This window comes from Eleutherodactylus coqui, chromosome 3 (assembly GCF_035609145.1).
Source record: "Eleutherodactylus coqui strain aEleCoq1 chromosome 3, aEleCoq1.hap1, whole genome shotgun sequence".
Lineage (NCBI taxonomy): Eukaryota > Metazoa > Chordata > Amphibia > Anura > Eleutherodactylidae > Eleutherodactylus > Eleutherodactylus coqui.
The window spans coordinates 180,289,535-180,307,292 of NC_089839.1; the positions used below are offsets into that span (position 1 = coordinate 180,289,535).

Sequence of the window (17,758 nt, forward strand, 5' to 3'; positions counted from 1 at the left end):
TCGTGTGACCGGTGCGCGCAAGTCGCCCACAAATCGCCCGAAAATCTGCTCCTAGCCGCGTTTCATTAGAAACGGGCCGGAGCTGTCCAGCGTATTGCATTCAATGGAGACGGCAATAGAGCCGGCTCCATTTAAAGCAATGCGCTGCGGGCGAGCCCGGGATGAATTGTCGGCAAGGGCTTAAATATATAAGCCCTTCCCTGCAATTCATCCTAAAATGTGTAAAAATAAAAAATATATGTATACTCACCTTCTCCCGGCAGCCGGAGCTCCGCGCGGCCGTCCTGCAGTGGGTGTGAAGGGGGTGTGAGTCAGACCTGCCCCCTGATTGGCTCAGCGCTGAGCCAATCAGAGGCATGTCTCACTCACACCCATTCATGAATTCATGAATGGATGTGAGTCAGACCTGCCCCTGATTGGCTCAGCGCTGAGAGGCAGCAGTCACTCACCCATTCATGAATTCATGAATGGGTGTGTGAGTGAAACCGGCCTCTGATTGGTCAGGGCTGTGACCAATCAGAGGCAGATCATTCAGCAGGCGGGGATTTTAAAGCCCCGCCGGCTAAATAGTGCCGAGAAGCAGTTCAGGAGAACTGACAGCGGCCGCGGCGGAAAGGTGAGTATACAATTTTTTTTTATTTTAACACATTTTAGGATGAATTGCAGGGAAGGGCTTATATATTTAAGCCCTTCCCGACAATTAACCCCGCGCACGCCGGCAGCCCATTGCTTTCAATGGAGTGGCTGTATTGCCGGCTCCATTGAATTCAATGGGCAAACATCGTTCTTCTCTGTCACAGCTGTTACAGCTGTGGCAGAGAAGAATGATTTGTCTTCTATATGTTCTCAATGGGTTCGGCGCTGCTGCCGCCGGCCCCATTGAGCGCATATAGAGAAGAGAACAGGAATCGCAGATAGGTGCGATCTGCGATTTTTTTGTTCTATAATTTATCGGACGAGCGCATAAAAAGCGCTCATGTGTCCGATACCATTGCAAAGCAATGGTTTTATAAAATCGCCGGACGCATGCGCAAATCGCGGCTAAAAACGCCCGTCTGACTAAGGTCTTAGGGAGTTAAATGGAATATGTCATCAGAAAATTACTTATATGAATCAGATTTTTATGTTAAACATAGAATTTAGGGTGATTTTTCTTTTTACTTCTCCATGTCATGTTCTATATTTAATGAAAAAATCCTAAAATCCTGCATTTTTCACACGGACCACTGAGCCTAATAATAATCTGACACTTCCTGCTCTGTAGAGAAAACTTTTCAGCAGTCATCTCATTATCATCACAGGCAGGATTACAATGATAGGTAACACCTATATATGGCTAACACAGGATTCACCATTCATAATAGGTGATGGTCACAGCCTACTTCCTCCCCCTCCCTGCACAATGCCCTGTATAAATGTCACACAGCATTCTCACAATACTCTCCCACTCATAGAAGTCAATGAATCCTCTATGAACTGTGATGCAGCTGTAAAGCATATCTCCGTATGCTGTTAATAGCAGCTCAGGCAACATGGCTGCCCAAATAGGCATGTATAGACAACAGAAAAAAATTCTACGACCAGAAAATAAGAAAAGATTAGAAAAATAGAAAATATTTCCAAATCAGATTTAAATTAGTAAAATAATGCAGGTAGTACATTCCCTTTAAAGGGAAAGTCCCATCAAAATGATCCTCGATACATGTGAGAAGATCACATCGGTGAAATCTGTGATCTTGGACTGATTTTCACAATGAAAGCCACTATAAGGTCCTTAAACCCATTTAGGAGTTTAAGGTCCAATACTAATTGTTTAATACTAGCGATGAAGCCACCGCATTCATGCTGATAGGACTTGTGGATTTCTATTACTAGGAGTCATACAATATTCTACGAAAAGGATCATTAACCCCTTAATTACGCGGCCCTTTTTTTTTTCTATTTTCGTTTTTTCCTCCGCCCTTTAAAAAAATCATAACTCCTTTATTTATCCATCGATGTCTCTGTAGGAAGGCTTGTTTTTTGCGGGACGAGTTGCAGTTTTTAATAGTGCTATTTAAAGTACCATATAATGTACTGAAAAACTTTTTAAAAAACTTTAAGTGGAGTAAAATGAAAAAGAAAAAACATTCGGCCATCTTTCAGTGTGTCTTGTTTCTACGGCGCACAAGTTGCAACAGAAACGACATGATAACTTTATTCTATGGGTCGGTACGATTACTACGATACCAAACTTGTGTAGTTTTTATTTTACTATACTACTCTTTTTTTTCAAAGACATTTAATTTTTTTCAATTATTTTCCACGGTCATCTTGTGTGCGCAATGACGTTTTTATTTTTCCGTTGACGTAGTTCAGCGAGGGCTCACTTTTTGCGCAATGTCCTGCATTTTCCATTAGTACTAATTCAGAATACATATTACTTTTTGATTACTTTTTATTGCGTTTTTTTCTGGGAGACAGGGTAAGTGAAAAAGGGCATTTCTGTCGTTCTTTTTTTTTTTCGGATGACGTTTACCGTGTGGGGTAAATGACGTGCTACTTTGATAGATTGGACTTTTACGGACGCAGCGATACCAAATATGTGTTTTTATATTATGATTTAGATTTTTTAATTACAGATATGGCAAAAGGGGGGTGACAAACTTTTTTTACTTTTTTTTTACAATTAAAAAAACTTTATTGATCTTTTTTTTACTTTACTTTTAAGTTCCCCTGTGGGACTACAATATGCGATGCTTTGATCGTTCCTGCAGTATGACGTAATGCTATAGCATTACATCATACTGCATTCTGACAGGCAGCCTATCAAGCCACCCCACGGGGATGGCTTGATAGGCAGTCTCCCAAGGCAGCCCTGGGGCCTTTCAGAAGGTCCCCGGCTGCCATGACACCTGCACAGCTTCCCCGATCTCACCGCGGAGGGGCCGTACAGGACCCCCCGAACAGAATTGACAGCGGCATTTAAAGGGTTAATAACCGCAATCGGCCGAACGGCTGATTGCAGCTATTGCCCGCGGGTGTCAGCTGTAGAAAACAGCTGACACCCGTGCTGTATGCAGAGAGGTCGCCCCGCGACCTCTCTGCATACATACCCTGACGCTCCGGGAGGTAAATGTACGTCTTGGAGCGGGAAGGGGTTAACAGTAAAGTTCTAATCAGTGCTTAAAGGGTTTGAGTCCTCGAAACCCCCGTTCATATCTGCCACAGAGTTGCCAACCATCAAGAAATTCCTGGACGATTCTATTTAAAAATAGGTTTTTCCAAGGTCCATGAAAAATGTTATATGTGTCCGTGAATATTTGAAGGTTGTGGTATTTGAGTGGGTTATTATGATTGTAATTATCATCATCCTACAGTTCACAGTAAATGCTGGTAATGATACCAAAAAAAAATCACCGAAAGCAGTCATATACTTACTAATATACTAATACAAGAGGGCAGGTAAAAACACCACATCCGTAAAAACATGCAGACAGCCAGTCTGCTATATGGAGGAACAACTGTACAGGTGGAAGGTACTGATCAACAACCACTCCCACACCCTCCTTATACTGAGGGGGGCAGCTGCTTAGTACTATTCTTTCACAAAAAGAGGGAATATACAAGGTGTCAGACCCCATAGTTCATGTAGAACACCATGCAGGCTTACACCCTATTAATGATGACACGTACTATGTATTTACACAGGACAACTATCACTGAAGATTGCTCATTTGAGCAACTTTTTTGTTCTATACTTGTCCCTTGTAAATCCACCCTAAGGCACTTCATCCCTTTTGATTCTCTTAATTAGTCTGGGTCAAGGCAAACCTTCTTTATAAAACAATATCTTACAGAGAATCATTGTCTGCTGTGACATGTACAAATAGTATCTTTGTGAGACAGCCACACCCTGCATTGTTCCTTCACTGCTGCCATAAATGCTTGGTTGGATATGAATGCAGAATCTTTATTTCCTGCAATCTACAGCATTTTTACTGCACACAGAAATTTTGCTAAAGGGGTTGTATGAGATTCGAAAAACATGCCTGTGCCACCCTTATCTACAGGCTGTATCTGATATTGCAGCTCATTTCCATTCATCAAGCTGCAATACTGGATGCGGCACATAAATTAGGTGCTGCCCTGACAATGTGGCACTCAAAACCAGAAAAAAATTGTGCAACCCTGGTGATACATTCAACCCAAACTAGTTCATTGTAACAATTTTCACACCATTCAAATTTCTGTCTTTCTTTTCCATTATAGGAGCAGAACAATCAAATAACAGTGTACTGAATATGTCATATGACAGTAACTACACCTGATGGACCTAGGGTTGCCACTCGGCCGGTATTTTTCCATCGAGCCAGTGCCGTTTTCTTTTGTTTACTGGCTCTATTAAAGTCCGGTATATTTCAGTGTTTTCTGGAAGCGGGGATTTAATTCCCCGCCTCCAGCAAAGATAATGCTGTGATTGGCTAGCCAGCGCCAGTTTCAGCCAATTAGAAGCCGGTGTGGGTTAACCAATCACAGCCATTCAATGACGTCCTTGAATGGCTGCGATTGGTTAACCCAGCGCCAGCTTTCATTGGCTGGAGCTGGGTGGCCAATCATCCGTGCGGGAGGCGGTGACATCACTTCCAGCGTGTGATCCCGGCCTTGCACTGTGCACTAGGAATCCTCCTCCTCCTCTTTAGTCAGTCTGTCCCTCAGTTAGTCCTTTAGTCGCGCTTGTCAATGTGTGATCCTTTATGGCCCCCTGTCCATGGCCGTCGCGCCATGGCCTCCTTTTTATAACGACGGAGGTAGAAATTATATGTTGTGATAAGCCACGCCCCTAACATCTCCCCTGACCACACCTTATGGCTCCACGAGAAACTTTTGCTTCAAAAAGAGCTCTATGGCTGAAAAAGTTTGGAAACCACTGGTCTACGTACAATTAGACCAAAATCTCAGCTGTGAAAAATGGTAGGTCTGTACAAGCGTTCAGCCTCAGTGTAGAATGAAGTTTTGAAACATGAAAGTATATTATAAAGTTTCGTAACTTTGCATTATACAGTGTTTAAGCTTCATTTAAATAAAACTGGTAAAACCCCATAACTGAATCCAGTTGTGTAGCTTTCTCTCATTAAAAACCACATTACATATAATCAGCCACGTAGCCAAGATAAAAGCTTCAGAAAACCTGATAGTTCATGATTACACAAGACCCACAAAAAGTCAAGGAAGAAAAATGACACATGTACAGCATGTGAGACTGCAGCTCACTTCCTCTATAAATCACAATGCAAACACATTAGTTCTTCAAACAATGAAGATGTGTACACCAAGATGATTTACCCATTCTCTATCTGCCAATCCCATTTAAGTACATGTACAAACATTCTTAAAGTGTCAGGACCCTTGTACACGGGCCGATAAATTGTTCAGATTTCCACAATCCAGCGAGAATCTGAATGATTGTCACTCCATCTAAAAAGTCGTTCTCTTATTGTTCATCCTTCAATTTATGCATGCATAAAAAGTGAACAACAGATAGGCCCATGTGAACAGGCATGACTTCCTGTTTACTGTGAATGGAGGCAGGCGGTCCAGAACGCTCCCTGACCCACTCTGCCTGCAGTGATGTAATCACTTGTGTAATAGCACAGGAGCGATCACTACTGGAAAAGCCAGTCGGGCATCTGCACCCAAATTGTTGTCCTATGTAAAAGAACCCTCATTTATTTTTTTCCCTTAAATGTACAGAATAGTTGATTCTAAATCTTTTTGTAATATGTTCTATCAGCCTATCATGTACATTTTCCCTTGAAAACCCCTCTTGCAATAGTATGCAACTGGGTGAAGATGTTACCAGGATGTTGCTAGGGAAATCTGTATTCACCTAGCTGCACTGCAGTAGTAGAGGGCGCTCCAGCTGTGCCTGCACTGTTCTGTATAGTACAGCTGCAGACACAGCTGTTCCAATTAAAACACTTTGTTAATAAATGTTGGATTTATATTTTACTATCTGATATACCCGGCTGAAGCCGAGTTAATTTGATACAGATGTTTACCTGTTATTCACACGGAAAATTTTATGGAGTCATGGTTACTTCACAGGAACCGAGGAATGAAATATGGATACACATAGAGGAGCGTTAGATTCTCCTCAGCATGCATGTACCAATGTCCCTCTGCAGAATTTGCCACCCCTCCCACCCTCCTCACTTAATACCCTTAAAAGGTCACAGCCCTTTTATTCAAATTTACCCCCAGACTGGAGGTTGCACTCCCTTCTTAGTCTTAAAGGCATGCTCCTTCCCTGCAGTTCATGGCTGCTTCCTTATGTACTTTACAGCCTTTCAGTATATTCTCCTCAGTATATACACATAGAGGTGAGGTAGATTCTCCTCAGTATATACGCATAGAGGTGAGGTAGATTCTCCTCAGTATATACACACAGAGGTGAGGTAGATTCTCCTCAGTATATACTTATAGAGGAGAGGTAGATTCTTCCCAGTATATACACATACTGTAGAGGTTAGGTAGATTCCCCTCAGTATATACACATAGAGAAGCGTTAGATTCTCCTCAGTATATACACATAGAGGTTAGGTAGATTCTGCTCATTCTAAACACAAAGAGGAGCATTAGATTCTTCTCACTATATACACATAGAGGTGCGGTAGATTCTCCTCAGTATAAACAGACATTAGGTAGATTGTCTCCAGTATATACACATAGAGGCGAGGTAGATTCTCCTCAGTATATACACATAGAGGAGCATTAGATTCTCCGCAGTATATATACATAGAGGTGAGGTAGATTCTCCTTAGTATACAAATCATTTCCCTAGGTTTTATGGTTTCCGAGAAAAGAACTGTCATGTATCGCGGATTTTCACAGTTTTTCACACTTAGAATTGAATATTAAAGTTGCAACCCCTTTACTTTTTCTATTAGAATGTAAAGAATGGTCGTGGCAAATTTCAAGTTTGTAAGACACTGGGAAGTTACATAACATAAGGGTGCACTTACTTTTGTACTTAGCATTGAATAATCAAGTTACTTTTCCTATTTGGGACCTAAAGAAGGGTCGTGGCAAATTTCAAGTTTGTACAACACCGGGAAGTTAGGGGTGCGCTTACTTTGGCACTTAGAATTGAATAATCAAGTTGTGACCCCTTTACTTTTCCTATTTAGGATCTAAGAATGATTGTGCCAAATTTCAAGTTTGTATGACACCCAGAAGTTAGAGAATTAAATTAGTCACATTACATGGGGGTGCACTTATGTGTGCAATTAGCATTGAATAATCAAGTTGTGACCCCTTTACTTTTCCTATTGCGGACCTAAGGAATGGTCATGCAAATTTCAAATTTGTACGACACAGGGAAGTTACATTACAGAGGGGTTCACTTACTTTTGCACTTAGCATTGAATAATCGAGTTGTGACCCCTTTACTTTTCCTATATAGGACCTAAGGAACAGTCGTGCCAAATTTCAAATTTGTACGACACAGGGAAGTTACATAACATAGCAGTGCACTTACTTTTGCACCGAGCATTAAATAATCGAATTTTGACCCCTTTACTTTTCCTATTTAGAACCTAAAGAATGGTCGTGCCAAATTTCAAGTTTCAGGCGAGTCAGTCAGTCAGTGAGGGATTTTGCCTATATATATATATATATATATATATATATATATATATATATATATTTTTACTATTTTTTTTTTCAAGCCTTTTACTCCTGTGTTCCCTGCTCTGTACTCCAGTCTTGGTGGCTCTGTGCCTGGCAGCTCTGTCCACAGTGAAGGAGAAGCCATTCTGTGCTCCAGTCAGCTTCTCCTATTGACAGTGCACCCGCTCCCCACCAGACCTGATGTACTGTCAGGGGCTCAGTGCAAGATTGTGACATACACATCCAATGCACTGAGCTCCTAATAGTGCATTGAGTCCTGTAGGGAGTGGGTGTGGTGAAAAGGAGAAGCTGACTGAAGCAAAGAATAGCTTCTCCTTTACAGCGCACCACCAATTACAGAACCATCACCACTGGTGGAGAATAACACTGTTGTGGTGGGGGTGGGGTGTGAGACCGCAGATGTGGTCTATGGAAGGAGGTAGGGCCTTTAGTATCATCTTCTCTGGTGGACCCATGAGACTTCAGTATCACACTGTGCCCAGCAACTATCTATGGTTCCTTCTACAAATCCTAAAAACACAATTGCACTTAAGTTATACACTTACATTGTGTCCTCCAAGCACATGGATGGGCCGACCACATTGGCTGCTCCACTAATTATTCTAAAGGCAAAGTAATTTTCTGCGCAATCTTTATCATTTCCGCATTTTCTGTAAATTTTTTTCTGAACTGGAAGGTACAATACAGAGGGGGTAAGACACTTATATTAGGGAATTGTTTATGAAAGTTGTTGATGCTGTACACTGAATGGCCATTTTATTAGAGACCCTTGCCCTTTTATGATTGGAGTTTCAGTTATGGAAATTAGACCTGTGACCCCACAGTGCAGCATAAAATCAAGTGACAGTTTTTTTTATAGATCCCTTTCGGTGTGAAGCTCCCACAATCTGAGTGACTTCCATCAAGGCCTGGTCATCAATGATAGAGTAGCCGGGGCCAGGATTTCATACACTGCCAACCTTGTGGGATTTTCTCATGTAATGGTGTGGAGAGTATACTGAGAATAGTGTGATTGAGGAAAAGCATCCAGTGAAACTGGATCCTGAGGATGTAAACAGCTTGTCAATGAAAGGAGTCAGAGGAGGATGTTAAGAATCTCACTAACAAACAGACTCAGTGAAGCAAACTGCATGAATACAATGCTGGTGCTCCAACTAATATGTCCGAATGCACAGCTTATTTCTTAGCATGGATGGGCTATAACAGCAGACTACCAATGCCATTGATGTCTAAAAGAAGTAGAAAGCCAAGATTCTAGTGGGCAAAACAGCAGAAAAATTGGATCACTGAGCAGTGAAAAAACATTGCTTGATTAGATGAGTCCAGATTTCTGTTGCACCATGCTCATGGGAGGGTTACAATTTGGCACAAGCAGCATTAATCGATGAACCCTTCCTGGTTAATGGTGTGGGAAATATTTTCTTGGCACATCCTGGTCCTCTGATACTTCTCAATGCATGTCACAATGAATTGCTGCAGTTGTGAAAGCCAAACGAGGTCCAAAGCTGTATTAGATGTGGGTTTCTATAAAACTGGCCATTGAGTGTATAAGCAACAAGGAATACGTAACATGCAGACCAATGCTAGACGTAAGTCATGAAGCCACTAGAGGCCATATACATCACATACAATACTGGCACTGACAGCTTTCTAACTTTTATGGTTATTTGGGGCATTCTGGTTGGCACTGTTATGGAGGTATTGTGAAAAAACCCTATGTCACTATGGGTAACATTTCCACTTATTTTCATACATAAGCCCACAAAGGTGTGTGCTATTATCTCAGGCAATATATATTTTAGCTTTGGTGGCCCTATAATAATGCTCAAGGAAGGTTAATAGCCTTCTGAACCAAAATAACGTCATACAGTACTTACCCTTTTGAGGTTTCACCCCATTATCTGCAGGAAAAAAAAATCACATTGAAACTTTAATATCACATTTCTAGCTCACACATTACAATTACAGAACCAACACTACGGTCTCTCTTAGATATATAGGGTATAGTCACCAGCTCCAGCGCTATATATCAGTATCAGTGTCCTATATTCAAATAACAATAGTGTCCGTAAATAGGGAGGCAAGGAAGCGCTACATGATAGTATGGCACATGGGCCCTTGGGGGCCCCCGAAACTCGGATTTCAATTTTGTGTTGTGGCTCCTGTAAGAGATAGAGAGTAAAACCAATTGTAAAGTTGAAAAGTAGCATGTGAGAAGCAGAAATTCAATTTTTCCTCGTCTCTCTAAGTCCCGTTGGACCACTGCTATGACTGAAGTAAGGAAAGCATACTGGAAGTGGCCTCCTTCTACTATGAAAGCAGCAGCATCCAGGAAGTTATCTACCAGAGTGAAATGAACACAGGTACAATGATGGCTCCATGCATGTATCACAGAAGGAGGCCACTTCAAGTACGCTTTCCTTCAGTCATAGCAGCGGTCCCACGGGACTTAGAGATACAAGGAAAGCGGTTCCTGATTCTCACATGCTACTCTTCAAATTTGCAATTGGGTTCTTCTCTCTCTTACAGGGGCCATAACACAAAATTGAAATCAATGTTCCTGGGCCCCTAAGGGCCCATGCACTATAATACAAAGTAACTTTGAAAGGAATTCCAGCTCAGCCAGAGACACAGAAGAATATTTAACATCCACTTTAATTCATACATATTAAAAGTGAAAGATGACCACCACTACAAAAACCTCTGTTTCTGGCACGTTACTGCGCCCTTAGTCATAAGCAGAGGAAAAACACCAACAGAGATGTAATAATCAATGCAAGACATGAGACTCATAGACAATCACAAAGCAATATATATAAGTATAAGGGCGGCCTCACACGGGATATGCATTTTTGCAGAGCAAAGTAGGCTTTTTTGCACGTGTACCTGCATATTTCACTGTACTTTTGCACTAGCAAGGCATGGGTTTTTACAGATAGCCATATAAATCAGGGTGTGGTTGTATCCTATTTAGCCTAATGAGTTCCGGATGTGTTCTTCTTCTCGCTAAATTGCACAGCGTATTGCGCATCTCGTTGCGTACCAGTTATAGACTTCTTTAGGGACCTTTGGTGCACAAATGAGCACAAAAGTAGAGCATGCTGTGTTCCTTTTCACACGCAGAAATAGGAACAAACACACTGAAATCAATAGGATCTACTCTCTGCGTACTGTGCGTGCAAAAATATCAGAGCAAAGACGCTCTAAACATCATGTGTTGATCCAAACATGGATAGCACACAGCAGGTATCGATTGTGCGGAAAGAAGCCACTCATACTACCCAAAGCTTTGGTTTAATTACCTTACATATGTGATGGAATCCAAAGCAGGAATGCTGTTACCTGTAGTTCCCTCAGCGCACAATTAACTAAAACAATAGTATCGCTAGTGCACCGGCACCTTAGCCCGACATGCACACTATACTCCACAAGAATCTTATATATAAAACACACAAAATCTGTGTGTTTCATATACAAATCCACAGTTTTGTCTGATTTGAGTGACATTTTTCATGAGCGTTCTTTAGCACCAGGCGACGAATAATGGCGTAATTAAAAATCGAAAACTCATCGACTTCCCCCTGTAATTTTTGTTGTCTATAGCGACCAATCACAGCTCAGATTTTATTGCTTATACTGCTGAGGTAAAATGAAAGCTGCACTGTGATTGGTTGCTATGGGCAAGACAAATTTTCTTTTGGACAGCTTTCATAACAGTGCAGTGCTGGGCTCATTTTTTTGGCCCACTTTGTATATTCCAGGGCTGCTATTCATAAAATTGCCCTGCAACGCAGGGTATATCTCCTAGTGTAAATATATAATTGTAGCTGGAACAGGATCACTATTACCTATAGCTCCCTCAGTTATACGATCACAAAAGCGTATGCTGCTCATCTAAACTACGACACCTTGATCAGTGCCTGCTGGGTAGTATCCATGACCAATACATGATATGTAAACTGCAGAGGGTTATAGACAGGCAGACCTGAGAGAGAGAAAACACCTGTGGGTGTGGCAGGTAATGAAATAAAAGGATCAGTTCCTGCCACACTCAGGGGGAAGTGACAGAAGTTAGCAGAGCTAGAAGGGCTTCAAGCTGGAGGTCCAGTGTGGACCTGTGGAGGCCTTGAGTCTGACAAGGAGGACGCCCCTAGACTCTTAGTGGTACTGGTGCATCTTGTCTCCACTAGAACTATGGGTGAAGACAAAGGTTTGTCCTGGGTGGAGAAATAGGTTTGTCCTGGTGGACTTAGGGAACGCCCCGAACTCCTGACTGGCTGATGCTGTGCCATGAACTTTCCCTGCCGCTCTCCCATCATGTCCCCTCCAGGCTGATGTCCATGTGCATGGCATTCCCTTTTCCCCTGCCTGCTGCTCTCCTGCAGTCAGTGTCCCCGGTGGGACAAGCATTTCCGCTCGCCACTTGCGTACAGTGTGAGTGTCACGGGCAGCCGCTCCCATGCGAGGGTGTCAGTGCCGGCTCCGCCGCGGACAACTACGCTCAGAGGCTGCGGCCCTTCCCCAACACTAGCGCTGTCAACCTCCAATGCTGGCGGTCCAATCTGCAACCACAGCACCGGGCTACAGATGCTGCTACTGCAGCATCCGGGTCACTCTGTCCCACTGTGTCCACTGATGCTGCTGCTCGGCCAACTAGTAGCGCCACATGTACTCCTTTATCCCTGCCCCTAACACTAACCCTCACCCTAACCTTCCAGCCAGCCCAGCCTTAGGCACTTCTACTCCTTTAACCGTACCAGTAACCCTGACCCTCCTGGCATGGCAAATTTCAGACCCCCCTCCCCCCCCCCCCGGTACAGCTGTCAGCGTAACCCTAAGCCTAACCCTCCAGCCAGCCAATAAGGAGCTTGGGGGTGTAAACAGGGCTAATACAGTCTATAACTATGTCTCCACCCATAATTCTGGTGGAGACAAAATACACCAGTACCACTCTTTCCGTCCGGTGTAGACGGAGTAAAGGCTCCGAGTCTGACAGGGAGGACGACCCCAGACTCATACCATGATGGGGTACAAATGAACTTTTGTTGTATGCTGTACATGTTTGCTGTGATATAGAATAAAAATGTCAAGTGCCAGATTTAAAAGATACAAGTTTCTGGAGTGTTTCAACACGTGTGGTGCCCATTCCAGATGGAGAGATTGGCGATCCAAGAGGCGAGTGACCCCAACTTGCCATAATACTTATATACTGCTATGTGATTGTCTATGTCTTGGATGGATTACTACATCTCTATAGTTAATATATTTAGCCAGTGTGTAACAAACTTAAGATGTTATCATGATATTGGTAACTTTGTTAATTGATGTTATGGGGTCATACACATGAGCGATGAAACAAATCGCAGCATGTACATCTTTTTGCATGCCCTTACATCGCATTGCCTATTATTTTCAATGAGGTCAGCAGCATTGTACCGCGTGCTAGGTGCACGTGAGTGCGATGCGAGGTCTCCCCATTAAAAACAAGACACTCTGCAATCCTCCACCGCGGCTGACAGCTACTTTCCTGTAGTGACGTGAGGCAGATGTGATTTAAAAATGCCTTACATCCGTGGGGAAATTATATGTTGGCAAGTGCGATATCAGGCCATGATTCACGGCCCAATATCACACTCGCCCCTGTGTGCAGTTAGCCTCAGGATGTCTAATGTTTTTTTTTTTAATTTTAGTTTTTTCCTCCCCACTTTTAAAAAATCATAACTCTTTTATTTATCAACGTAAATGTGTGAGGACCTTTTCTTTGCAGGACGAGCTGTACTTTTCAATGATACTATTTAATATACCATAAAATCTACTAAAAATATTTTTAAAAACTCTAATTGGAGTAAAATGAAAAGAAAAAAAATTCGGCCATCTTTGGGGTGGAGGGTGTCTTGTTTCTATGGTGTACACACTGCAGCAAAAATGACTTTATTCTATGGGTCAGTACGATAACTATGATACCAAACAAATAGGTTTTGTTTCGTTTTCTTGCATTACTCCTCTTATAAAATAAAATATTTTTGGAAAAAAATTCATTTACTTTTTTATATTTTTTTGATTAAATACTTGTGCGAGGGCTTTCAGAAATCTGCCATGGCAACCGAACAGAACCCCACGTTTTGGACCACCGAACCCTGATTGGAGCATTTAAATGAGCTGATTGCAACTGTTCGAGCATGTGTTGTAAGAAACAGCTGGAACTCGTATTGTATGGCTCGCGATCTCCCTCCATACAAACTATGAACCAATAGTGTGTTGGTGGTTCACCTCTGCTATGATTATATCACCCCTCGGAGCGGTTTGCAATGGGAGTGGGCAGGGCGGAGCTAAGCTCCCGCCCCTTGTCCGCAGTCAGCAATGGGAGTGGGCGGGACAGAGCAGAGCTTAGCTCCGCCCCCATTATGCCCCCTCCCATTGCAAACGCCGAAGTGGAGAAGAGAGGCAGAGAGATGGTGAGGGGGACTGCTCAGTTAGAAGCGTATATCGGCCGTGAAAACGCCAGCCTATATACGCTCATGTAAATAAGCCTTAAGGGTGCAGTTACGAGTCAGAGATGTTTTTGTAATGGTGGTCATCTTTCACTTTTAATGTTTATGAAATACATAGGATTTTTATTATTTTTCTGAGTCTCTGGATGAGCTGGAATTCCTTTCAAAGTTACTTACCTATCTGGATAGTAATACAAGTCCGTGCTCTCCTGTGGATCTGCAGTGGGCTGGTGAGTTGGTTCTTCCCTTTCTATGTTTCTTCTTGCCCATGCGCCATATGCATCCATGCCTTCCTATTCAAGTACACTACTGTTATTTCAATATAGGACACTGGTATTGAGATATATATCGCTGGATCAGGCTTTTTGACTACATTCTGTATTATGCAGCACATTCATGTTTTAGAACCAGATCAGGCTTTTGGAAATCAATAAGCAATAAAGTTATATATTATCTTAAGTCTACAGTAGCCACATGGGCGCATTGTTTAGAGACGTTTTCCAAGACATAAACTGTACATTTCCTCACCAAATATTTTCCGTAAAGAACTTGTTTCCCATTTTGAGGTGAACAGTTGTTCTGCTAAGTACCATGTTGACAGCAGCGTGAACACAATCGCCAGGATCCGTATAATCCCTGAGTGCAGAAAAGACAGGAGCGGTTTAAATACAGCTTTAGACCGTGTATTAAGAATGTAAATACAGCACGTACGGAACGTCTTGTAAGTGGGAACCATCGTTCTTCTAACATCATTCTTTATCTACTCAACACGGCTAATTGAGCACAAATAATATGACGGCTATACAACAGAAGAAGTGAGGCTGACAATTTTGACTATTACTGAACTGCCGGCTTACAGTATGAATACTCATTTTGCTTCTTTTTATAGTTTAGATGTTTTTGACTTTTACACATGTACCTGCCTAATATTGTCTAAGAAAGCCTTGTGCCACTGCCCCGTTCAGGCGTGGACTCCAATAGACCTCTGAAAGTGTTTTATGGTATCTGAAACCAAGATGTTAGCAGAAGAGCCTTTAAATCCTGTAAATTGGGAGTTACGACCTCTATTGTTTATCAGCACATCCCATAGATGCTCGATCGGCTTGAGATCTGGGGAAATTTGGAGTCAAGTCATCATCTTGAACTCTTTATCCTATTCCTCAAACCATTCTTGGACAATTTTTGCAGTGTGGCAGGGAGCATTATCCTGCAGAAAGACACTATTGCCATTAGGAAATACCGCCCCCATGAAGGGGTGTACTTCTCTATACAATGTTTAGGTAGGTGGTACATGTCAAGGAAACATCCACATGAATGCCAAAGTTTCCCCAGGGCACCACAATGCCTTCACCAGCAGGTCTTCGTCTCACAGTCCATCCTGTTGCCATCTTGTCCCCAGGTAAGTAATGCACCAACCGTCCACATGATGTGAAGGAAATCATGATTTATCAGACCAAACCACCTCCTTCCATTGCTTCATGTTCAAGTTCTGATGCTCGCATTTCCATTTTTGGTGGTTAAATAGTGGACAGGGCCAGCATGGGCACTCTGACTGCTCTCCTCTACACAACCCCATGTACAATGTGTGTTCTAACACCTTTCTACCATAGCCAACAATAACTTTTTCTGCAATGTGTATACAGTACCTCTGCAGTGGGATCGGACTAGATGAGGTAGTGTTTATACATCAGTGACTCAGGCATGACCCTGTCGTTCTTTTGGTAGGTTCTAACCACTACATACCAGGAACACCCCCCAACTCGTGCCAGTCGTCTAGTCATAACAATTTGATTGTTATTAGAGATGAGCGAACGTACTCGTCCGAGCTTGATATTCGTGCGAATATTAGGGTGTTCGGGATGCTCGTTACTCTTAACGAGTACCACGCGGTGTTCCGGTTACTTTCAGTTTCCTCTCTGAGACGTTAGCGCTCTTTTCTGGCCAATTGAAAGACAGGGAAGGCATTACAACTTCCCCCTGTGACGTTCAAGCCCTATACCACCCCCTTGCTGTGAGTGGCTGGGGCGATCAGATGTCACCCGAGTATAAAAGCCGGCCCCTCCCGCGGCTCGCCTCAGATGCCTTGTGAGTTAGCTGAGGGACAGTGGTATCGTGTTGGAGCTGCTGTAGGGAGAGTGTTAGGAGTTAGTGTAGGCTTCAAGAACCCCAACGGTCCTTCTCAGGGCCACATCTATCCGTGTGCAGTACTGTGGAGGGTGCTGTTAGCAGTGTTGCACAAATTTTTTTTTTTTCAAAATCGGCAGTCTGCAGAGCATTGCGCCTTGCATTAATAGTACAGGGACAGAAGTGGTGGTTAGGCAGGGAGAGTGTTAGGAGTGAGTGTAGGCTTCAAGAACCCCAACGGTCCTTCTTAGGGCCACATCTATTCGTGTGCAGTACTGTGCAGGCTGCTGTTAGCAGTGTTGCATTTTTTTTTCTTTTCAAAATCGGCTGTCTGCAGAGCATTGCGCCTTGCAGTAATACTACAGGGAGAGAATTGTGTAGGCAGGGCCAGAAGACATATCTTATCTGATTGAATATAGTCAGTGGGCCCTCCGTTTCCCAAAAAGGGAAACATTCAATTTGTCCTGCAGGCTTGCGCCAATTTATTTGCTGCCTGGGAAAAGTAACCGCTGTGCTGCACTTCATATAACTGCATTTCTGTGCAACACATATCTTATCTGATTGAATATAGTCAGTGGGCCCTCCGTTTCCCAAAAAGGGAAACATTCTATTTGTCCTGCAGGCTTGCGCCAATTTATTTCCTGCCTGGGAAAAGTAACCGCTGTGCTGCACTTCATATAACTGCATTTCTGTGCAACACATATCTTATCTGATTGAATATAGTCAGTGGGCCTTTTCTTTTTAAAAAAAGGGAAACATTCTATGTGCCCTGCCTCTGTCAGTCCTCAGCGTTCTGTGTACGTCTGTGGTGGGTGGAGATAGTAAACAAATCATACGCAGCCAGCTACGTTTAACAGCAGGCTTGCGCCAATTTATTTCCTGCCTGGGAAATCAAATCACTGGTAATACACCATGCTGAGGGGTAGGGGTAGGCCTATAGGACGTGGACGCGGGCGAGGACGCGGAGGCCCAAGTCAGGGTGTGGGCACAGGCCGAGCCAGTGCGGTGGCCAGGGGTAGAGGCAGGGCCAGACCGAATAATCCACCAACTGTTTCCCAAAGCGCCCCCTCGCGCCATGCCACCCTGCACAGGTCAAGGTGCTCTACGGTGTGGCAGTTTTTCACAGAGACGCCTGACGACCGACGAACAGTGGTGTGCAACCTTTGTCGCGCCAGATCAGCTGGGGAGGCACCACCAACAGCATGCGCAGGCATATGATGGCCAAGCACCCCACAAGGTGGGACGATGCCCGTTCACCGCCTCCGGTTTGCACCACTGCCTCTCCCCCTGTGCCCCAACCTGCCACTGAGATCCAACCCCCCTCTGAGGACACAGGCACTACCGTCTCCTGGCCTGCACCCACACCCTCACCTCCGCTGTCCTCGGCCCCATCCAGCAATGTCTCTCAGCGTAGCGTCCAGACGTCGCTAGCGCCACAGTTTGAGCGCAAGCGCAAGTACGACGCCACGCAC

General features: G+C 43.5%; 1 protein-coding gene across 1 annotated transcript in view; it reads right to left on the minus strand.

Annotated features, from left to right (window-relative positions):
* The window catches only part of FAM3D (FAM3 metabolism regulating signaling molecule D), a 75,307-nt gene that overhangs the window by 21,540 nt on the left and 36,009 nt on the right, over positions 1 to 17,758 (minus strand). Inside the window, exons 3-5 of the mRNA XM_066596610.1 lie at positions 14,691 to 14,798; positions 9,549 to 9,572; positions 8,217 to 8,340 (exon numbers count right to left, since the gene is read on the minus strand). Coding sequence (XP_066452707.1) covers positions 8,217 to 8,340; positions 9,549 to 9,572; positions 14,691 to 14,798 — 256 coding nt within the window. The remainder of the gene's footprint in view (positions 1 to 8,216; positions 8,341 to 9,548; positions 9,573 to 14,690; positions 14,799 to 17,758) is intronic.